The sequence below is a fragment of the Psammomys obesus genome, unplaced genomic scaffold (assembly GCF_907164565.1).
Source record: "Psammomys obesus unplaced genomic scaffold, mPsaObe1.curated_primary_1811, whole genome shotgun sequence".
Lineage (NCBI taxonomy): Eukaryota > Metazoa > Chordata > Mammalia > Rodentia > Muridae > Psammomys > Psammomys obesus.
Genome location: NW_026596109.1, coordinates 16,238,830 through 16,261,066, shown reverse-complemented (window position 1 = coordinate 16,261,066; position 22,237 = coordinate 16,238,830). Strand labels below are relative to the sequence as shown.

At 41.5% G+C, this 22,237-nt stretch overlaps 1 protein-coding gene across 1 annotated transcript in view; it reads right to left on the bottom strand.

Moving 5' to 3' along the window:
* Eml6 (EMAP like 6) overlaps positions 1-22,237 on the bottom strand; it is a 233,400-nt gene that overhangs the window by 130,894 nt on the left and 80,269 nt on the right. The window contains 3 exon segments of the mRNA XM_055628808.1: positions 443-511; positions 4,343-4,441; positions 7,223-7,382. Coding sequence (XP_055484783.1) covers positions 443-511; positions 4,343-4,441; positions 7,223-7,382 — 328 coding nt within the window.

Here is a 22,237-nt window from a genome sequence, read left to right as displayed (position 1 = left end):
ATTGCCCAGTGCTTCTAAGATTCCATGTTTTAAAATATTCGGGTGTAGTGGTGTGCACCTTTAATCCCAGTACTCAGGAGGCAGAGGGAAGAGGATCTTTGAGTTCCAGGCCAGCCTAGTCTAAAAAGTGAGATCCAGGACAGCCAGGGATACACAGAGAAACCCTGTCTCAAAATTAACATAAAATAAAATACAGGTTCTGGAGAGATGGCTCAGCAGTTCAGAAACTGGCTGCTCTTCCAGAGGACTGGAGTTCATTTCCAGCATCCGTGTGGCAGCTCACAACTGTAACTCCAGTTCAGGGTATCTGACAAGACACACGTACAAGAAAACTCCCAATGCACATAAAATTAAAAAGAAAAAAAAAAAAACTTGTATCAACACCTACATTTTTTCAATGCAAGATACGAAATGCAAATACACAAACAAAAGGTTACCATACCTTTATATGCTTTACCCCACAGCTGACCATCCTGTTTGGCTGATATGGATCCCAGGAAATATCAAAAATCTGTCAAGAAATTAAATGTTCTTCAGAGAGCAATACAATAACCAAGACTCCACCCTAACGTACTGGTTAAAAGCTGCACAGGATGAAAATGCAGGTCCCGGCTGTGAGATCCTACTAGGGGAGCTGGCCTTGGCCTCTCATGGTGACCTTCAGCCCAAGCAGATGAGCAACTGGCCTTGCTCAGTGAGTGCAACTAGTGTCAGACATTAAATCTCTCCATTTGTGGAAAACAACTCTTGACAATAAGGGCAATTATTAAATCAAATTTTCTGGAACTCTTCACAGTGCTGACAAAACACTTGATAGCTTTTCATCAAAAATTAGAATTATTAAACATTACCTTTTACTTAGGAGAGTGTTTAATGGCTAGCTCTGGTTCAGTGTGGACAAATGCCCCGAGTACTAACAGAGGTAAGAAAGAAGCCATTTACCTGGCATCACATTATCTCAGTCCTTTAAACCATTTAATGTACTCCCAAGAAATCTTACATTTTCAGTTCTTCAAAGAACTGAAAACATACCAGATGACACTATTTTTCATCCTCTATGAAGAACTATGAGGTAGTTTTCAGGGAGTTATATTTTCATTTAGAAGACAGAAATACCCTCTGCCAACTTTGAAAGATAAATCACCTATCACGAGTATAGGAAATACATATGTCCAATACCCATACAAGCTGTGGGTATAGAGTGAGTTCAGTTACCAGCATTTAAAACAGATTCCAAGATGTTCTGACAAAGGTGGCCTATGGGTCATACTATGAAAAGTGCTGCTAGAGAGGAACAGGAAGTGAGTATGATCCAGGTGCATTGTATAAAATTCCCAAATAATTAACAAAAACATTAGTTGGAGAAAAAAGAGAAAATATCATTCACATATAGCAACAGAATAAACACACACACAGATAGACAAAGACAGAGAGAGAGAAAGAAAGAAAAACGATATGAAAGGGAAGGACCAATTGTCAGTGCCAAAATCTTGACCAGAGAGAAAAACCCAGGCCATCAGCTTCCTGTCACTCAGGAAGATGAGACAATAGACTCCAGAGAGAGCATCGAAGAACAAGAATTCTGTACACATGTCCATTTTAGCATTCGAGTTCAGCCAGGTTTCAGTATCTCTAACCTTTATCTCATCTTCTCCAAAACTGGCAACACAGCCTTAGTTTTGTTGTGAAGTCAATTAAAATGATGTGGGTGAAATAATTTTGAAGACTATAGAGCACTATTAAACACAAGTAAATAAGTATTCCAACCACTAAAATAATCTCAAGTTAACCATAAGAAATCAATTATTCCTGCTGGCACCAAGGCATCAGCAATAAAGAAGAAAACTATGTGATCGGATTAAGGGACCAGCATATTTTGTCAAAAACATCTAGATTCCCGTTGCAACTGAGTCCTAAGCATTAGGATATATTTTTGAAGATTGTCTTTTTCACCTCCAGCTCCTTACAGAAATCTTACGCTGGCGTTAAGACAGCCACCCTGGCCCTGGCACGGGAGAAACTTATCTTACAGCCCAGTGATATACACAGTTGTGACAGCGCTATGGTGAAAGGTGGAGTTCGACTGAGAATCACCCCCTCCTGTTCTGGGCAAAACTGGAAATAAGTTCCTTTTAAACACTCACACATACACACAAAGAGCCATTCTCTTTTGATTTTAATTTGGCAGGTGTTTGGACTTGGAGCCAGGCTTTACGGTTAGGTCTCCAGTAACAAAAATAATAAAATGAAATAAAATAAAAAATAAAATAAAATAAAATAAAAAATAAAACAACAACAACAAGCAATCTCACTAAACTAACAATCTGCCCCTAACTATTAAGTGTGAGAGAGCAAAGGGCACGGTCACTGAAATCACACAAGTACACCATGTGGCATTTACTAGTGCTAAGAGGACATGTAGACAAATTAAATTTAGCAGCATTTAACTGAGCAGAGAACCAGTTTGCGAAGTGGATGGCCCTAAGGAGTGGCGGCGCTGTACGGCAGGCACGGGCGACGCTCTATGGCACGCACAGGCGGCGCTGTATGGCACGCACAAGCCACGCTGTACAGCACGCACGGGCGGAATGTTCAGACCAGCAAGCAACTGATGTCCAAACCATATAGGGCCTGGCATGTGCCTGTCTCAGGCGTGTTTCTCTGCCTGCAACTGGCTATTTGTTACAAAAGTATGCTCTAAAACTAAACCTTTGGGTTTACTTTCCAAAGTACAGTTCTCTCTATATTCAGTGACTCAGGGCATGGGGCGGGTTAGCCGAATTTAGTTTAATGCAAATTCTACAACCTGACCAAACACTTCACACATGATCCAGGTCTTTCTCAGTGGAAAACAACGATGGAAAATATTTTCACCTTTAATTTTGTTTCGAGCTGGACCAGAAACAGAAATCGTTAGCCGCAGAATAAGCTGGGTGAGGGTGAGCTGCTGCCCTCAGCAGAAACGGATGCGCCATCACCATTCTGTGTAAAAAGTCTCAAGTACAACTTTTGTGATCACTGGACGCTCACGTTCCAGTCCAGTCCAGCTCACCTCGCGCTGTAGGATACAGCACGAGCAAAAAGGCAGTATCTAGAACTAACCTCCGCCTTTCAGTAAGGACAGTTACGGCTTACACCTGAAGGACCGCCTCTAGAGGCCATGTGCCCAGCACCTGGTTCTCGGCGGCACTGAGAAGCGGCTAGGCCACGGCGCTCCTCTATTGATGAGCTCACTGGAGCAGCGTTCTTCAGAAGACAGAGGGTGAGTGGGAGGAGGGTGCCTTTGAAGAGCACCTAACTTGTTCCAGGTTTCTTGTCCTGCCTGTTTCCTGGTTGCTATGGCATGAGAGGCTTTTCTCTGCCAAGCCCTTCTGCCAAAAATGAACTGCCTCACTCCAGGCCCAGAAGGGTGCAGCTAAGTAAGTCTGGACAGACATCACGGAAATGATGAGGCAAAATAAATCCTTCCTCCTTTATTTTCTTAGGTATTTTGTCACAGCAACAGAAAGTCTGACCAAGTCAGTTGCGATAAAATTCAAATCCCTGAGAGTGGAACCCTAATGCCACTAGGCTTCACAGCCTGCTTACGGGCGTCGTGTGTGCAGTTACGGGCAAGAACTGCCAGGTCAAAGGTCCCCCAACCCTTTTCCAGCACTTGCGTTCGACTGCCAGTCACTCCCGGGTTTTCTGAAGGCATGATGCTGGAAGGGAACGAGCACCCGCTCTGAGGTTCCTTTGCCTTACAAACGCACCATTAGAGATATTTTTCACAACTCACACAAAGGCACGATGTTGACTTTGGTGTTTAATTAGGGCCTCATTCTATATGGACAATTATAGAAAAATACAAAAATAAGGGAAGAAACTAGAAAGCAAGGCAATAAAGAATCACGTTATTCAACTACATAAGACCACAGAGAAATTAGCATCTGCCTAGGTACAGGCTGTGCCTACATAATCCCTTCTCTGGCCAGCCATGCCTACATGAAATTACCATTTTTGATTACACCAAATTCAGTGTGACTGACAAGCAGGCCATAGTTCACACTCAGCATTAAGAAATCACAAATAAAACACACTTATAATAGTATTTTTGCAAACATTTTTTCAACAACCATTTCCATGTGTCAATGAGTAGAAGTAAACTACTATAAAAAGCCAAACAAACATCAGCACTGAAAATCGGCATCGCTTATGGAAAGTAATAACAATAGGTAATAATAAGCAATAATAATAAGCAAGTCATGGTTGACAGTTGAACGTGTAGGAGAAAGTTTATACGTGGCGAATTTACTTTTAAAGACAAGGTAACAATTACTCTCCAGCTTCACAAAGGTCTTACCCGGTCGGAATGGCCAGTAGCTGAAGCCAGAAGTTTTCCCCTCCTCCAGTCCCAAATGCAGACTGTATTTTTGGCATCCAATCCCACTGAGGCTAAACGCTTAAGGAAAAAAAAAAGAAGGAAAAAAATTTAATAACTGAAATTATTCACATCTATTTTCAACAAATAGTTATTGATTATCTACTAGGGACTAGGCATTGAACCCAAACCCATCCTAATACCAAAAATGAAAGCGTGCCGGAGATGGCCTCTAGTAGATTACACGGACTCTTTGGTCCTCCAGTATTACCCTCATTTGCTTTTTCACCACAGAATCCAAATGTGCAAAGTCGGCTGGGACATACCTTGAAGGCAGAGGTTAATAATCATTTAAATTTTATTGTGAAATATCAGAATGATGACTCGGCTCCCAGGAGGCTGAAGTAGATTTATCACTCTACAGCCAGTGTGGATACTTAGTGAGTTTCAGGCCACGCAAGACTACATTGTGAAATCCTGTCTCAAAAAAGAAAAGTTGGATTTCATTCTACAGGATGACCTAGAACTCACTCTGTAGACCAGGCTGGCCTCATATTCATGGCAATCCTCCTGCCTCTGCCTCCTGAATGCTGAGATTGTAGATGTGAGACACCAGACTGCACTCCTCAAACTTTTTACTGCAAGATTTAGGGAACTACGAATTCCACAGCTAAGCATCTTCATCACAGTGTACAAACGGAAGAGTCTGACAAACACATACAGAAAAAAGTCCAATAAATGAGTCTGATAATTTCACAAACAGTTAAAGTGTCTAGTGGATGTATAATCTTAATAAGAGGAACACGCGATCTGCTACTGAAGCCCTCTGAATCCTTTGATGTCACATCAGTTTCTTGTCCTCAAAGTCAAATGCAAACTCTTAATTGTAAATGAAATGAAAAGTATCAAAGGCAGATGTATGTAACACCAAAACCAGGGATTCTTGGAGGACACCGCTCAGGAGACAGGCTTCTTTGTTTTCTAATTAGCCAGATAGAAGACCCTATCTGGCTTTGTAAAATAATTTTTGTAAACTAATTTTTATTAGTTCTGAGAGTTTCGTACATATATTGTGATTAAATCTGCTTCTCCATTCACCCAACTATGTGTCCTTTGATTTTTTTTTTTTGCTGCCCAAACAGTCTTGGATGCGTGGCCATCCACTGGAGTAGGGTTGGCTTACCAGAGGCCACACTGGTAAATGTGTGAGAGAAAATGTATTCTTTCTCTCCCATTTGACTAACAATTGCCGACAACATAGAAAGGGTAGAATTTCATGCTCAGCCCTCCACACTGAGATTCTGTCCGGCTTGGGCTTGCACAAGCCTTATGTGTGCTGTCACAACTCCTGTGAGTTCATATGTGTAGCTGCCCCTGCTGCGCCCAGATTTCCTTGTAGTCTTCCCCTGTGATTAACCTTTACAGTCTTTCTGCCCCTTTTCCACAATGATGCTCAAGCTGTGAAATCCATCATGGCAAGTAGTTTACATTTCTCAACTGACAGTTAAAAGCCACACTGTCCAGCCAGCTCCTCACCTGTCAAATTGAACCTCAAGAGAAATGGCCAGGACTCCAAAAGAAAATGGATGAATCATATGAAAAAAGAATAAGTAAAATGAACAAAGAACTTGCAGTTAAAGCTTGGTTTCCTTCTATTGCATGGCATTTTTATGATACTTCAAAACAAATCATGTCAATTCCTCTTCATCTAGTGGTTTTTCTTTGACATTGTCTTACAGAATGAACCCTGAAATTAGCTAAACAATGACTGAACAAATTAATTAATATACAAAGGGAGAAAAAGACCTAAGAGGAGATACCACATAGAGACGTGATGAAGGCTGGAGAGAAAAGCTATAACTCTAGCAAAATTTGAATGCAGCTGAAGCCAGGAATAAGCCCTTTGTGTTCCCATTCACATTTTAAAGAAATATTAACCTCTTTTCTGTCAAGTGTTGTTTTATGTCCAAGCAAGGAGACATAACTTGTGGGTACTGGGAAAGTTTCATACCTTTGTGGTGTTTTCAAAGAATGAGTCCCTTCAAGGGGGCAAAGCAAGCAAAATGTGAGCATCATCTGAGGACTGGAGCATGGCCCAGGGCATGAAGCTCACCCTCTCTAACCGGACCATGTGGAGGGTATGGACAGAAAAGCTGCTTAGCCGAGAATGCTCACCTACAGTGTTTGCATTTCATTCGATGCTACTTTAAGCTAAGTTGATGTTAAAATATTTTGATGCTTTTGGCTGGCAAAATGAATTACCAAGAAACTGTGAAAATGAAGCTGGTGAGATGGCTCAGTGGCTTAGGGCATCTGTTTGTGTTCTAAGACCTAGGGCTGCTTCCCAGCACCCATGTAGTGTTCACAGCCATCTGTAACCCTAGTTCCATGGGATCTGATGCCCTCTTCTGAACTTCAGGCATGAATGTGGTACACATATACACATAGAGATAAAACAGTAATATATATTAAATGAGAATTATAAAGATATTAGTTAAGACAGTATTTAAATTGCATTATACAAGTTCCAACTTGGAATTTAAAGCGCCTGTGCCTGCAAATGAAGGAGGGGTAGGAGAAATGTTGCAGTGATTATAAAGAAAAGTATAAACACACAGGAATTGGTGACTGCTCTAATTAGAAATGGTCCGAGGCTCAGAAAGAAGGAAGAATAAGAAGTAACCTCAAGATAGAATCAGAGTCTTCTGAGTGGCTCCCAGGGAGCTGATGTAGCCCCCTGGAAGCAAAAGGCGCAGCGTTTGAGCAGAGGGGAAGCTGCCAAGGGGAAACAGCAAATGCTGGCAGCTGTTTTATTGTAATTTGTATTGTAGTTTTAGGGCATAAATTGAGAGAGACGCTCACCTGTCCCTCCGAGTCAAAAGCCAGGCAGGCAACTCCATGCGTGTGGACATCTTTAAGAACAGACACAGTTTGGACGCGATACGAATCCCATACACAGATGTATGGCTCCTTCCCAACTTGGCCAGTGGCGATCAGAGTTTTATCTGGGTGTAAGGCAAGGCTGAAAAAGAAAAAGGATCCTTTACCCCAATTTGACTGTTCCCAAAGTAACTACTCGCCTGATTATTATAAATTAAATAGGCTTATCTTTGGCAAAGATAAGCCTAGTAAAACTTGATAGAAATTTTATCTAATTTTACCTACTTAGTTACATTAAAAAAATCAGTATTAACCATGGTCATATTCTCAAATACCATATTTTACATGGTCCTGTCACTAAGTTAAGTTATATTTACTTACTGATTTTCAAAATATTATTAAGCATTCAATCTAGCTCTTGACTTTAATTTTTTTTTTAAATTCTGTTGTAAAGAGAATGTTCACTTTTCCATTAATTAAGCAGACTTGCTGATGCACAAGATAGATCCTGCCCTCACTAGGATTCCAAAGCAGAGGAAGGTCCCCAGGTAGACTACTGTTTACATGTCTATTGTCATAGATTACGCATCTGAAGTGAAGTTTTCTCTTTTACATAAGTCACTGTGACACCAAGGGAACTGCATGCAGATTACTAAGCCTGTGTCTTGAACAGTTTTATTCTGTAGTTCTAGAAAAATGAAGCTTCATCAAATCCAAGTCTCATTTCAAGGAATCTGCATCAGTCAAGAAAGGAAGTCAAGAGAGTCAAGATGGAAAAGTCATTGTGTTCAACTCAATGTCTAAAGAAGACATACCAAGACAGGTGTTGGGAATCAAAACAGAACAAAACAAAACAAAAGATGGCACTTTACGAATCTGGAAAACTAGCCTGTTCAGCCAGCACCAAGGGCTGGAGTCAGACAGGTCCTGGGGCTCACTGGCCAGGCACTTGAGCCAAAACAGCAAGCTGAAAGACAAGGTAGAGCAGGGCCTGAGGAAGGCATTCCTCCACAGGCACTCACAGAGCCCCAAAGGGGTGACTACGAATGGACTCTCACAGACAACAAACTAAGGAAATCTGACTTAAAGGGGAATTTGACATATAACAAGTATTTTCCCTAAAACTTTCTTCAGGGGCTGGTAAGATGGCTCTCAGGGTAAAGGCACTTTCCTCTAAAACAGAAAAACTGAATTTAATCTTACAGACCACCAACATAGTGAAAGGAGAAAAGTGATTACCACAGGTTGTCCCCTGACCTCCACACATGCGCCATGGTATGTGTGAACCCACAAACATACACAAGATAGCAAATAAATAAGTAAATAAATATAATATTGATATGAATATAATAGATATAAAATAATATTAATTTAAAATATATATCCTCAAGAGTTTTTATGGTGAAGTAATACAAAGATAACTCATATGAAATGGGATCTTCTCCTAACAAGGGGACATTAGGGACTGAAACGCTTTTTAAGGTTGTGGAACATTTTAGCTTTCCAAGTTAGTTGACAGATGATTTTGATAAGTATAAAGGGAACCTTCCAATCACAGTTTTGCTAGAAAGTCCCTGTGGCTGATATTTAATAGTATGTACATGTGCTCATTGTTTTTCTGTTATCATAAATAACTACTGTCATCAAATTATATAAATCAGTGATGTGTGTGCCCTCACACTTGTTACTTTAGCTTATGACCAGCTGGCCCTGCACTGTGATGAAGCAAAACAGCTCACGTCATAGCTGGGAAGGGAGAATAAAGGAAGAAGGCACAGTTGCCTTAGCTCCAGCAAGGCCATTCACCTCAAGACCTCTCTCCAGACTAACTTCTTTTTTTTGTGACAAATATCAGTTTACTTCTGTATTTGGCAATCCTTGCACCATAATACCTAATTTAGACACAGAAATAATTGCAAACAACATTTGAGGATGTATATAATAAAATGAGAAAGTAAACATCTTTTGTAAAATGTACAAAAATGATAGCAGAGGATAAGGTAGAGAAATTTAATAATCATCTTGCATTTAGTATTCAACAACCATATCTTTCTCTCTTAGGTTTTTTAAAAAATTATTTATTACAATTTATTCACTTTGTATCCCAGCTGTAGCTCCCTCCCCCATCCCCTCCCAAACCCACTCTTTATTCCTCTTCTCCTTCCATGCTCCTCCCCCATAAGGGAGGTCCTCCTCACCTTCCCTCTGACCCTTCCACCTTCTCATCAGGACTGGTTATATTCTCTTCTTCTGTGGCCTGTTAAGACTGCCCATCCTCTCAGGAGGTGGTGATCAAAGAGCCAGCCCCTGAGTTCATGTTAAAGATAGTTCCTGTTCCACTCACTGGGGAACCCACTGGAGACTGAGCTGCCATGGGCTACATCTGTGCAGGGGTTCTAGGTAATTTCCATGAATGGCCCTTGGTTGGAGTATCAGTCTCAGAAAAGATCCCTGGGCCCAGATTTTTTGGTTCTGTTGCTCTCCTTGTGGAGCTCCTGTCCCCTCCAGGTCTTCCTATCTCCCCATTCTTTCATAACATTCCCTGCAAATCTGACCAAAGTTTGGCTATGAGTCTCAGCCTCTGCTATAATACCCTGTTGGGTAGAGTCTTTCAGAGGCCCTCTGTGGTAGGCTCCTGTCCTGTTCCCTGTTTTCTCCGTCTTTCCATGTTTATCCCATTTGCCTTTCTACAAGAGGATTGATCATCTTACCCAGGGTCCTCTTTCTTGATTAGCTTCTTTAGGACTATAGATTTTAGTATGTTTATCTTGTATTATATGTCTAATGACCACTTATAAGTGAATATATACTGTGTGTGTCTTTCTGCTTCTGGGATACCTCACTTATGGCGATCTTTTCTAGTTCCCACCATTTGCCTGCAAATTTCATGATTTCCTTATTTTTAATAGCTGAGTAGTATTCCATGGTGTAAATGTACCACAATTTCTGTATCCATTCCTCCAGGGCTATCTAGGTTTTTTCCAGATTCTGGCTATTACAAATAGAGCTGCTACAAGCATGGTTGAGCAAATGTCCTTGTTGTATAGTTGAACATATTTTGGAAATATGCCTAAGAGTGGTATAGCTGTATCTTGAGGAAGCACTAATTGTCTGAGAAAGTGCCAGATTGATTATAGAGTGGTTGTACAAGTTTACATTCCCACCAGCAATGGAGGAGGCACTTTCTCCATGTCCTCTCCAGCATGTGTTGCCATGAGTTGTTGATCTTAGCCATTCTGATGGGTGCATTTCCCTGATGATTAAGGACGTTGAGCATTTCATAAGTGTTTCTCTGCCATTTGGTATTCCACTATTCTCTCTGTACCCCATTTTTAAATTGAATTGCTTGATTGGCTGCTGTTTAACTTCTTTCAGTCTCCACTTCTGAAAAGCTCTGCCACCATGCAGCTTGGAGAGCAGCCTTTACCCCGTGGACCTTCAGGAACACCGAGACCCAAGCTCCAGAAATACTCTAGAAAACCGTCAAGAGCTTATGAAGTGTCACATTGTTCCATTAATGAAGTGAATGGAAGCAGCCTGTGAAACTCTCACCTACAAACACAACAGCATATGTTTAGTAATTCATTCACTAAAACTTTAGGGATTTGATATGTCAACGACAGAGCAACAGACACACAAATCGAAAAAACCCCAAATGGTAATTTGTTTCAAAGAGCCCCTAAAAGGAGTGACAGCCACTATACACAGTGACATGGAAAGAAGGAGAGCAAGCACCTAGCCTCTCAAGACACTGAGGACTACCAGAATTCATACAGAAGGTAAGGTGTGAGTGGCATTTGTGATGAAAAGACAATTTGCAATCTCTGACTGACACGGGCAGGAATTGATGTCGGTCCAGCAGGCAGGGGAAGCTCAGGAAAGATCTTGGCAAGGCCAGAAAGTTAGGTTACAGCAGGATATAACATGAATGCTTCCACCGGGATGAAGTGGAAGGGGAGATCTGAGAAGTTAGCTATGAGAGGAGAGATGATTTTAACTCTTCCTAGGTTTTAGTGGTAAACTCCTCAGGTTAGCACTGCAGCTGGAGCCCTACCAGTTAGGAAGAAAATAATTTGGCTGGATTGTATACTTAATGAGGGGAGGAGCTTTCCTTCATTCTTCTCAACAGTTTATGACCTATCACCTAGCACAGTAAGCCTTACAGAAATGCCTGCTAAGAGCTAATTGGTGATACCAACAACTCTGCTGCCACAACGTCTCTCCTCTTTCCTAAGGGCAACATGTTCTACTCAGGGACTAGAAAAGAAAGAGGAAGGGCATACTGCCCCTAAATGGCCAGAGACATCCCAAGAGACACAACTCACTTGCTATGGTCACGGCTTCCATTTTAAATGAGAGAGATGGCAGATGCTCGGAATTCTAAAGTACTTGGGATGGGCAGGACCCTGGAGTTTTCTCAGACAGTTGTTTGAATGAGGAAAGCTATTGAAAGAATTGGGTGTTCACAGATCTTTACTGTGGTTTAGACACGAAATACTCCAAAGGCTTGTATGTTGAAGGACTGATTCCCAACACAGCAGGGTTTTGGAAGGTGAGTTCTGAGGGCTTCTGGGTTCAAAGTTAGCATTATTGAGAAGTGGCTCAGAAACTGGGGAGTGGGGGCTAGTCGGAGGAAAGAGTTCACTGCTGGCTTGTCTTCTCTGCTTCCTGGCCACCACAAAATGAGCATGATAGTATCCCTCACCACAGCCCTGGCTCAATGGGGCCTGTGAGCGGGGATTGAAATCTTCAAAACTGTAAGTCAAGCCAAACCTTTCTCCTTTTGCTTCCACAGCCATTTTGTTACAGTGACAAAACAAAACGAAACAAATTGTTGGGGGTTGTACAGGAGCAATAATAGCAAAACAGCTCTAGAACTCTAACTGGTGGGAATGCAACCCCCCAGCTGGCACAAGCACGACGGGTTGCCTGGGAGACATAATCTGGAGGACTGTGTGTCCTCAGGACGTCATGCTGTCATGGAGCACAGCTCTGCACTTGTGGTCCTGAGCTGTGTGAGAACTCTAGGGGGCGGCCAGCCCCTCACTAGGCAGTATCGCTGGCACCTACAATTAACAGTGCTTGATGTCTTCCGGGCATGGCTGCGGGAGCCAATCAGTGATTCAACGACCACCCTTGAAAGGAACGCACAGATGTACGTTGGTAGCGATGACCACTACCCTTAGAAAGAATGTGGAAAAAAAAATAGATTGTTCAGCAAGGTCAGGTAAAGATGTTTCTGCAGTGACTTTGATGTAGAAAATCTTGGAAAACAACTTGAAGTTCAGAGAAGTACACTCTTAATAGTTAAGCTAGGACTTTCTGAGGTTGGTGAGCAAGAACAATACCCCAATTAGTACTAGCTGACATGACTCTCTCACTGAAGCTGAGCTTCAAGGTGATTAACTTCTTGTATTAATTTTTGCCCTCGGCTTCCTGATATGATTTAATATAAATTATTAGTGAGTAGGTACACACCTTAAAGATTTAAAGTAGAAATGGCTCATTGTTTTTTTATATAAAACTTTAGGTTTGTGATTCTTTTAAGATTTTTATAAAACTACTTTTTAGGATAATTGATTCTTTCTCTGTGACTGCAATTTGCAGCCTGCAGGTAGAGAAAAGCTGGCTGAGAAATTACCTTGCTTGCTCGTCTTGTTAATCTATAACAAGTTGCTTAGTTACAAATGTATGTGGGTTCTTGGAAATAGCTTGTTGTTCATATTTGTTTCTGACCCATAATATGTAAGACAGTTAGTCATATGAGGGTGCTGGGGACATATTTTCTTACATACACGCACTGTAACTGTTCACTTAAAAAATAGACACCACACTGTGATTTTTGAACTTCTTGAAAGATCTTGCTGGGATGTAAGCTGCAGGAGAAATAATAAATGGGCTGGAACTTGCTCTTCAGAGTTTGTTCCATCTACCAAGATTTGTGTAGGTATATATGTACGTATGTAAGGCTGAGTTCGAACTCACTCTTTGGAATTTGCTCCACCCACCCAATGTGTGAATGTGTAGTATATATGTATGTATGTATGTATGTGTATGTATGTATGTGTGTGTGTTTGTATGTATGTATGTGTGTATGTATGTATGTATGTGTGTATGTATGTGTGTTTGTATGTATGTGTGTTTGTATGTATGTATGTGTGTATGTATGAATGTATGTATGTGTGTATGTATGTATGTGTGTGTATGTGTGTATGTATGTATGTGTGTATGTATGTGTGTATGTGTGTGTTTGTATGTATGTGTGTATATGTATGTGTGTGTTTGTATGTATGCATGTGTGTATGTATGTATGTGTGTGTATGTATGTATGTGTGTGTGTTTGTATGTATGCATGCATGACTAGAGAAATTTGAAAGAGGTTTATTTGGAAACTGTCTGCTGGAGTCTGTCTTACTTCATCCAGTGTGTGTGTGTGTGTGTGTGTGTGTGTGTGTGTGTGTATGTATGTATGTATATATGTGTGTGTGTGTATGTATGTGTGTGTGTTTGTATGTATGTGTGTGTATGTATGTATGTGTGTATGTATGTGTGTATGTATGTATGTGTGTTTGCATGTATGCATGTGTATGTATGTATGTGTGTATGTCTGTATGTGTGTGTGTGTGTTTGCATGTATGCATGCATGACTAGAGAAATTTGAAAGAGGTTTATTTGGAAACTGTCTGCTGGAGTCTGTCTTACTTCGTCCAGTGTGTGTGTGTGTGTGTGTGTGTGTGTGTGTGTGTATGTATGTATATATGTGTGTGTGTGTGTGTGTGTGTGTGTGTGTGTGTGTGTGTGTTTGGTCTTTTTCTCTCCTTTTCTTTCTTTCTTAGACTTGCCACCACCAGTGGAAGCCCACGCTAAGAGCCAATTGCTCTAGCCCACACTTACCGTAATAGGTAAGCTATTCCCTGCCAGAAAGCTGCCGACGCCTGGCCCAACACCAGCAATTCAGTTCTGGCCCTCAGCTTGCCGCTTTCAGTGGAAGCCACTGCTGGTAACTATTAGTTCTGGCCTGGAAAGCTACCCTCAGAGACAGTCTGCTGGGTGACTGGCCAGCCCCACCTCAGTAAACCCTGAATGTTGATTAAAAAAAATGGCAGAGACTTTCATGATAACTTATCAGCGTAAGTCACTCAGCATCATTACCAAACACCCCATCTATAGAACCTTTACTCTGGAATGTACTGTCCCGGATGATTCTGATAAACCCATACATTTACTACGTTGATTTAAAATCTCTCATTGGAATGTATTTTTTTTACTCAAAGTTCTTTTATGCTTTTTTTTTAAACTAACTCTTCCCAGACCATGATACTCATTTCTCCAGGTTCCTTCTTTACCTCTTGAATACAACAAAAACCTTTTTTTTTAGAAAAAAAAATGTTGGCTCTTTCTCCTTTTCTAAGCCCCGAGTCTCTAGCTTCCTTCCCCAGCTTGCAACATGCTCCTGTTAGACTTAGAACAGGGCTGGAGACACAGCCCAATGGTAGAGTGGTAGAGTGATTTCCTAGCATGCACAAGTCTCAGAGTTCAATCCCCAGCACTAAAAACAACAAGAATAGAAAGGATGATTCATCTCTGTGGTTGAGCATTTGCCTAGCATGCTTTAAGATGCTAGATCCAATCCCTGGGAACCAGATGAACAAGCAGAGGCAACAGAACAGAAAAGGACAACAGACATTTACTTCATCATTTGGTATTTCCTTTACCGGCTTCTGTGAAACTCTACTCTTCTCACTTGGGTAACAAACTGACAACATCTATGAGCCCCTAGAGCACTGTTGACATTTATCTTAAGTTTGTCAGTATTAATTCAGTAACACTTTGAAAGCTTCAAATTTCAACAACTGGATTGCCAAGAACATAGTGTACAACATCAGCATGCAGTAGAAGGGTAATGAGGCCTAGGCTACCGTGGGCGTCTAGTACCCCTTTCCTCACACCCTCCGAATGTATAAATTCAAGAATTCCAAGAAGAACAATTTTCAATGATTGTGGAGAACCCAACACAACAGATACATCTACAACACAGCTCCTGTACCTAAGACTCAGGGGACATCCCAGAAGAGGGGGCAGAAAGGTTGTAAGAACCAAGGACCGGAAGGTCTGCGGTGAGCGTGTGTCTCCTAGAAATGGCTGCCTGAACAAGACCTGAACAAGAGCAACGTCAATAGACAATCTAAGACAGAAGGGGGAGTTTTCTTGGGGTCCAACTCCTCAACAATGAATACCAAGCAAATCTAACGAGGGAGAATTGGCCTTTCCCAAGAATGAGCTCCCTAAATGCTTATCAATACAAAAAAATGAGCCCTAAAATCCTAAGCATAGTTCACAAAATGGATTCAGCATGTTATATTTGTATATCTGTGCACGCACACGTGTGCTTGTGTCTGTGTGTCTTTGTCAAAGTGAGTATGAAACAATAATGATCAAAAGAAAAAGCACCAATTTGAGAGAAATCTGGATGTAGAATGTGAGATGGGCTAGAGGGAGGGGATATAAGAGAAAGGGAAACAGGGAAATAATGGAATATGTTTTATTTTTAAAGATTTTTAAATGTAAAATATATTTTAACATAAATAACAAATAGTTTTAAACAATATTTTTTCAACAGGATCTTTCTTCCTAATTCCAAAATATCTTAATGTCATTTGAGAAGCATTTTAAGCAACAGATATATTTCTGACTGGCTTTTCCTCATACAAAATCAACCTATCCCTTTACACATCACAATGGCTGGCAGCTCAGAGTCCGCAAATCTCTTTGCCGTCCTAAGAAAACTTGGACCTCTTCACCAATCTTGCAAAATGTAGCAACAGCCATGTCATAATATTAAGATAATTTAAATTGACTCCTATTATCAGAGGTGTTAATCAAAGGGCAGTCTCATTCCGCATACACACAAAACAGTTTGATGTCATTCCATTTTCTTTTCCCTGCTTGTCTTAGTGTATCTGCTGTATTATACACATAGTAACAAGAAATGGGTGAAGCTTTGAGAGATTGATTGTCTCCATGTGTGTATATAAATTGAGTTCCCCTGGGAAATCCCATCTTCTGTTACCATAGCAACAGAAAGCACTGCAGAGCAGGTTTTCCGCCAGCCTGTCCAGGAGGAGAAATTGATTTGTTTCTGTGGCAGGCCAGGAGGGCAGAGCCTATCTTCCTAATGCCAGACACTCTCATAATGATTTCCAAATATGTTCAGGAGGGGAAATGAGAATTAACAGGGTCATGGAAATAGAAGCCCTGCTTATGAGGTCAGACAAAGCCCCCTGATTAGCATTAATCATTCTTGATCCTCTGATGTAACATACATTTCTTAAAAAAAAAAAAATGCAATTATTTAAAAATAAATAGTTTGAGTACGTGTTCTAAATGAAGCAATTAATAAGTGTCCCTGGTTCTAATATGCTTTGGAAACCCCCTCTCCCTGTTACCCAGGCTGCTCGTGTTTCTCTCGGTGATGCCTCGGTGCTGGTTTATTTCCGAATGATCTCACCAGGAAAGCATACAACCTTCTCCACCCCACCCCTGAACATAAGCCCAAGCAAGGCTTTCTGATGAGCAGATAGACAGACCAAGGTCATTGGGCAGAAAGAAAGAGAAGGGGAGCCTGCTGCTGTGTGGGCTCAGTGGGGAGTTGCCAAGGCCCAGTGGAGGTGCATCTCCAAGATGGAAAACACAAATGCAGGCTTGACTTGCACAGCATGACCCTAAACTAGTGGAGTCTTGGACAGGGAAGGATATGTTCTAATTTCAGTTCCTAGGAATGTGTTTGGCGCTGGGGTACAGTGATACCACCAGGACAGTGATCTCTTTTAACACCATGGAGAAAGGCTCACCTTCCTGGTGGGTCTGGGTGAGCAAATGAGAGTGACAATCATTTGTCAGACAGACCATGAGAATCCATTCCATTTTCCTGAATTTCGTAAACTCATGTACTCTATAATTCATAATAGAGCATGGTCCCACAAACTGAATTTCCTCGCATGTATGATAAGTGCCTCATCTAATGAGAATACATGTGATTTAAAAATAAATATGACAGACACTGAGTATTGCCATACCTGTTTGCCATACTCATATTGGCATGGAGCTATTTTCCAGGAACACCATCATACTATATTAAGGAGCAATTAAAAGTATGGTGGTTCGGTAGCCTGGGATCAGAGTGTGCAGAGGCTTAGATGAAGCCAGACTAGGCAGGCTAACACAGTGGTTCTCAACTTGTCACCTAAGACCATCGGAAAAGAGACATTTACAGTTGTGAAGTAGCAACACAACATGAGGAACTATTAAAGGGTAACAGCATTAGGAAGGTTGAGAACTACTAGCCTATCAGGAACTGACAGTAAAGTTTCAACAACTTTGTGAATCAGTTATTAAATAGCCACTGGACCATGTATGGATATAACCTAGAACCTCTGCTCGGATGTAGCCCATGGTAGCTCAGTATCCAAGTGAGTACCCTAGTTAGGGGAACAGGGACTACTTCTGACATGAACTCAATGGTGGGCTCTTTGACCTCCCCCCTCTCCCCGGCGAGGGAGGAGCTGCCCTGCTAGGCCACAGAGGAGGACTTTGCAGCCAGTCCTGAAGATACCTGATAAGCTAGGGTCAGATGAAAGGAGAGGAGGTCCTCCCCTATCAGTGGACTTGGAAAGGGACAGGGAGGAGATGAGGGAGGGAGGGTAGGATTGGGAGGGAATGAGGAAGCAGGATACATCTGGGACACAGAGTTAATAAAATGTAATTAATAATAAAAAATTTTAAAAAACCAGCCATTGTTAAGTTTGTCTATAAACATAATTAAATAAACTATATTAAAAACAAAGGTAATATGTTAAAACTCACAAATGTTGAGGTCACTAGCTGCTGTCCTGTCTAAACAGCAGGAATACTATAGGTGTGGAGGGTGGGAGCGCTGGGGGGTGGGGGAGGAAGGGGGTGGGGAGGAGCAGCAGAGCTGGAGAGCTTGCCCTGGTGGCACAGGTTCAGGAGAGCTGGTGAGCTGACCAACTCAGCTACCTCCCAGGCCCAGATCCAGGGATTTTCTTTTAGCAAATGACTAATGCTCCCAGATACATCTTGCTTCATCAACAATACATGGACTACAAATTAACACTTCTATTAGAACTACATTTGCCAACAATGGGAATGTGGGCATGTGTGCGTGTGCAGTGAGATAGAAGCCAGGACCTTGCGCAAGGATTCTGCACACACAGACCAAGCATATGGCCAATGAGCTACAAGTCTAGTTCAAGACTTTTCTGAATCATATAGTAATAAAGTATCAATTCCTTATCTAACCTTGCTAAGCCATGGTTCAATGGTAACCACAGGGTGACCACAACGGCACAGGTTCGGCAACAATCGACGAAAGTGTTCTATGGGAATTGAGCTGCTATACTGAATTTATAATAGACTTAGATATTTCATAACTTATAAAGTGGTGCTGTATGTCATATACACACACAGCAGTAAAACTTATAGTGGCTCCTGAATGTTTATGCAGCCTTGTTTTCTCAGAATGCTGGCTGCTCAGCAGCAGCCAGTACCCACAGCATGTCCTTCCACGCATGTCCTTGGCCTTTTCTTCAAGAAGATCTCCTAAACATGAGGGTGCACAGAAGTTTGATAGATAGCCAAACTAATGACCAAAAGAAAGCCCCAAACAGGGTGTGAAGCCAAAGTCCCTCTCCCTTCTTTATAAAATCAGCATCGCTTTCATCTCGCGTTTTTGAGCGAAGGTAACTTTTGTAAAGATTATGCTCACGTAGATCTTGGCCAGCATCTCAGGCTCTGCTGCAGGGTCTCTGTGACTTTAATTGCTTGTTTTTAGATTAACTGTCCCAAGCTTTGTGTACTTCAAGCCTTTAATTATGGCAGCTCTTTGTATTACCTGAGTTATGAAAGATTTAAGAAAAACACAGTAACCAGTGCATTGCTGAGGCATTATCCAGCCCCTGTACTTACTGGGCTCTTCATAAGTCTGTGAGTTGCTCAGCCTCTACTCTGGGCCTCAATTTCCTTTCTATAACATGAGAATAACAGTATCTACCTCAAAGGAGGAACCCTAAGTCCTAAGCAGTGGAAAGACGGTGCCTAAAACAGCAGCTACAGTGTTACTAATTGGCTGATGAACTGTAGACACAATGCAACCTACCCTTTATCCTAAGCCAGAGAGACGTGTGTACATAGAGAGCTATAACGACTTAGTCCCACAAATCTAACGACAGCACCTTCTCAGAATTAAACTGGTAAAAAAAAAAAAAAAAAAAAAAAAAGGAAAATTAAACATAGAAGATATAAAAATGGCTCACTAAGAAGAAAGCATCCAAAACAAAAAGACAGGAAAAGACGGGGGTTAGAATTCTCACCCAAACACAAATAACACGAGATACTGTCCCAGCTACCCTTAAAGAAAGTGTCAGTGAACATGAAAGTTAGGCTGAAAGCCTTCACAAGAGTCAGATTGGCAGAGTATTAGTGTAAGGGTGGACAGTGAATTTAATCTAGATCTACGCCCACGCTGCTGCTACCCTGCCGATACACTTCCCGCGGGTTAGCACAGTGGTCAAAGGGCAGCTGTCAGCCAACAGTCCTGAAGCTAATCAGTATGCGATGCGTTTACACATCAGACAGGCACCCTGACGCAAGCACCAGACCCTGGCCATCCCTGGGGAGGAGAGGAAGACTGAGGGCCGGGCAGGGTGTGTGCACGTGTGCAGGCAAAGCGCATGCGTGTGCCTGTAGTTCCAGCACTCCACAGACTAAGGCAGTATACCTGTCTTTAAAAGTCATGCCAGGGCCAACCAGGTAAAGGCACCTGCCGCCAAGCCCCGAGATCTTGATTTTAGCCCCAGGAACCACGTGATGGAAGAAGACACCCATTCCCACAAACTCTCCTCTGACTTCAACATGCACTCTATGGCACATGTATCCTCCACCCTTGCTAGTAATTAAAAAATAAATAAATAGTGCTTCAATGATTAAATATTCATAAAATAACCCCACAACTTCAACTCTCAACTCAGCTCTCACCATTCACAATACTTTTTTCAAATAGACCAAGCAGTAAGAGGTACAGTATACATATTAAAACATAAGGGAGAAAAAAAAAACAAAACCAAGAGAAAAGCTTTGCAGCTTCTGAAAGACACTGGCTTGGAACAAGAAATAAGCATGAGCCATACAGGAGAAATGAAAACGTGCACTTCAAAATGAAAACGTCTATTAATTGATATGCAGCATTATAAAAGTGTGAGCAGAAGTCACAGACTGGGAGAAAAATCATGAAGGACCTGTACCCAGAACATACAAAGAATATCTACAAATCAGTAATACAAAAGCAACACAATTTAAAACATGGCCACATGACTTGAACATTGTCAAAAACAATTAAAATTCAGAAGAATGTGTGTGCAAGAGAGAGACACCTGGAATGTATCGACATTGCTAGTGGAAAGACATTATGACAAATCATTCTGGAGGCAGTTTGGCAGTTTCTTATAAACATATCAATTTACGTGAGATCAATTCCACTCCCAAGTACTTACACAAAATAAATACAAAGGATCGACTAAACAAATGCTTGTCTAAATAATTTTGTTTTATTCATGATAGCTAGAAATTTGGAATAAATACCCATCAACAAACAAATAAATAACCAAATTCTGACATAGCCACACAATGGACTTGTTCTCTGCGATAAAATGAAATAGACTGCTGACATACACACATGGATTAATCCGAAAGAAGTTATACTCCTCAGAGTACCGCCAAAGTATTCCAGAGGATTCTGAAGTCTCTGCTATATAAGCCAGGAAGCTCAGACATATTGTCTCTGGTTGATAATTCTCAAAAGAAAGGTTAAAAAAAGTAAGAGACTTCTAGGTAAAATTGCCTACAAGAAGCTGTCTCTGTGTGCTCTGTAACAGCAAAGAGAAGGAAGAGAAAAAAAATATGTATGGAGTATTCTAATGAGAGTCTAGGGAGTGAGACAGTTTAGCTGGCAGGAAGTCACCAAATGAACTGCCCCTCTCCCTAGACTGGGTCCCCAAAGACCCATTCCACTGTTCCCCCACCCTCCCACCTCACTCCCACTCTCCTGTCAGGGCCCTGCCCCCAACTCCAGAGGAGGTCCCCTGCTCAGGTGAGGCTCACACCAGTCAGAAGAAGCAAGACCTCATGCTACACCAAAGACCAAGCTAGTCCAGAAGTCCCATGTCCAACCTGGACAGAGACTATCTACCGGATCAGATGTCACACTGGCCTCCAGAAATCAAGGACACAAAGTCCGGAAGGCCAAAGAGGAAAAAGAAACCAAGGAACAAAACCCCCATTCGAAAGAGACAAACTCATATAAGACCCCTGTGCCCAGATATAATCTGGTCCTTGTGGAGCTCCTGTCCTCTCTAGGTCATACTAGCTCCTCCTTCTTTCATTTGATTCCCTGCACTCTGCCGAAGGTTTGGTTATGAATCTTAGTATCTGCTTTGATACACTGCTAGGTAGAGTCTTTCAGAGGCCCTTTGCGGTAGGCTCCTGTCCTGTTACTTGTTTTCTCCTATGACCAATGCCCATCCCATTTGTCTTTCTAAGTGAGGATTGATCATCTTACCCCGGGTCTTCTTTCTTGTTTATCTTCTTTAGGTGTATAGATTTCATTATGTTTGTCATATCTTATAGGTCTAAATAAGTGAGTATATACCATGTGTGTTTTTCTCCTTCTGGGATACCTCACTCAGAATGATCTCTTCTAGATCCCACCATTTGCCTGCAAATTTCATGATTTCCTCATTTTTAATTGCTGAATAGTATTCTATTGTGTAAAAATACCACAATTTCTGTATCCATTCCTCTGTTGACGGACATCTGGGTTGTTTCCAGGTTCTGAATATTACAAATAAAGCTGCTACAAACATGAGGACCAAATATATCTTGGCACAGGGGTCTTATATGAGACTGTTTCTCCAAACAAGGACC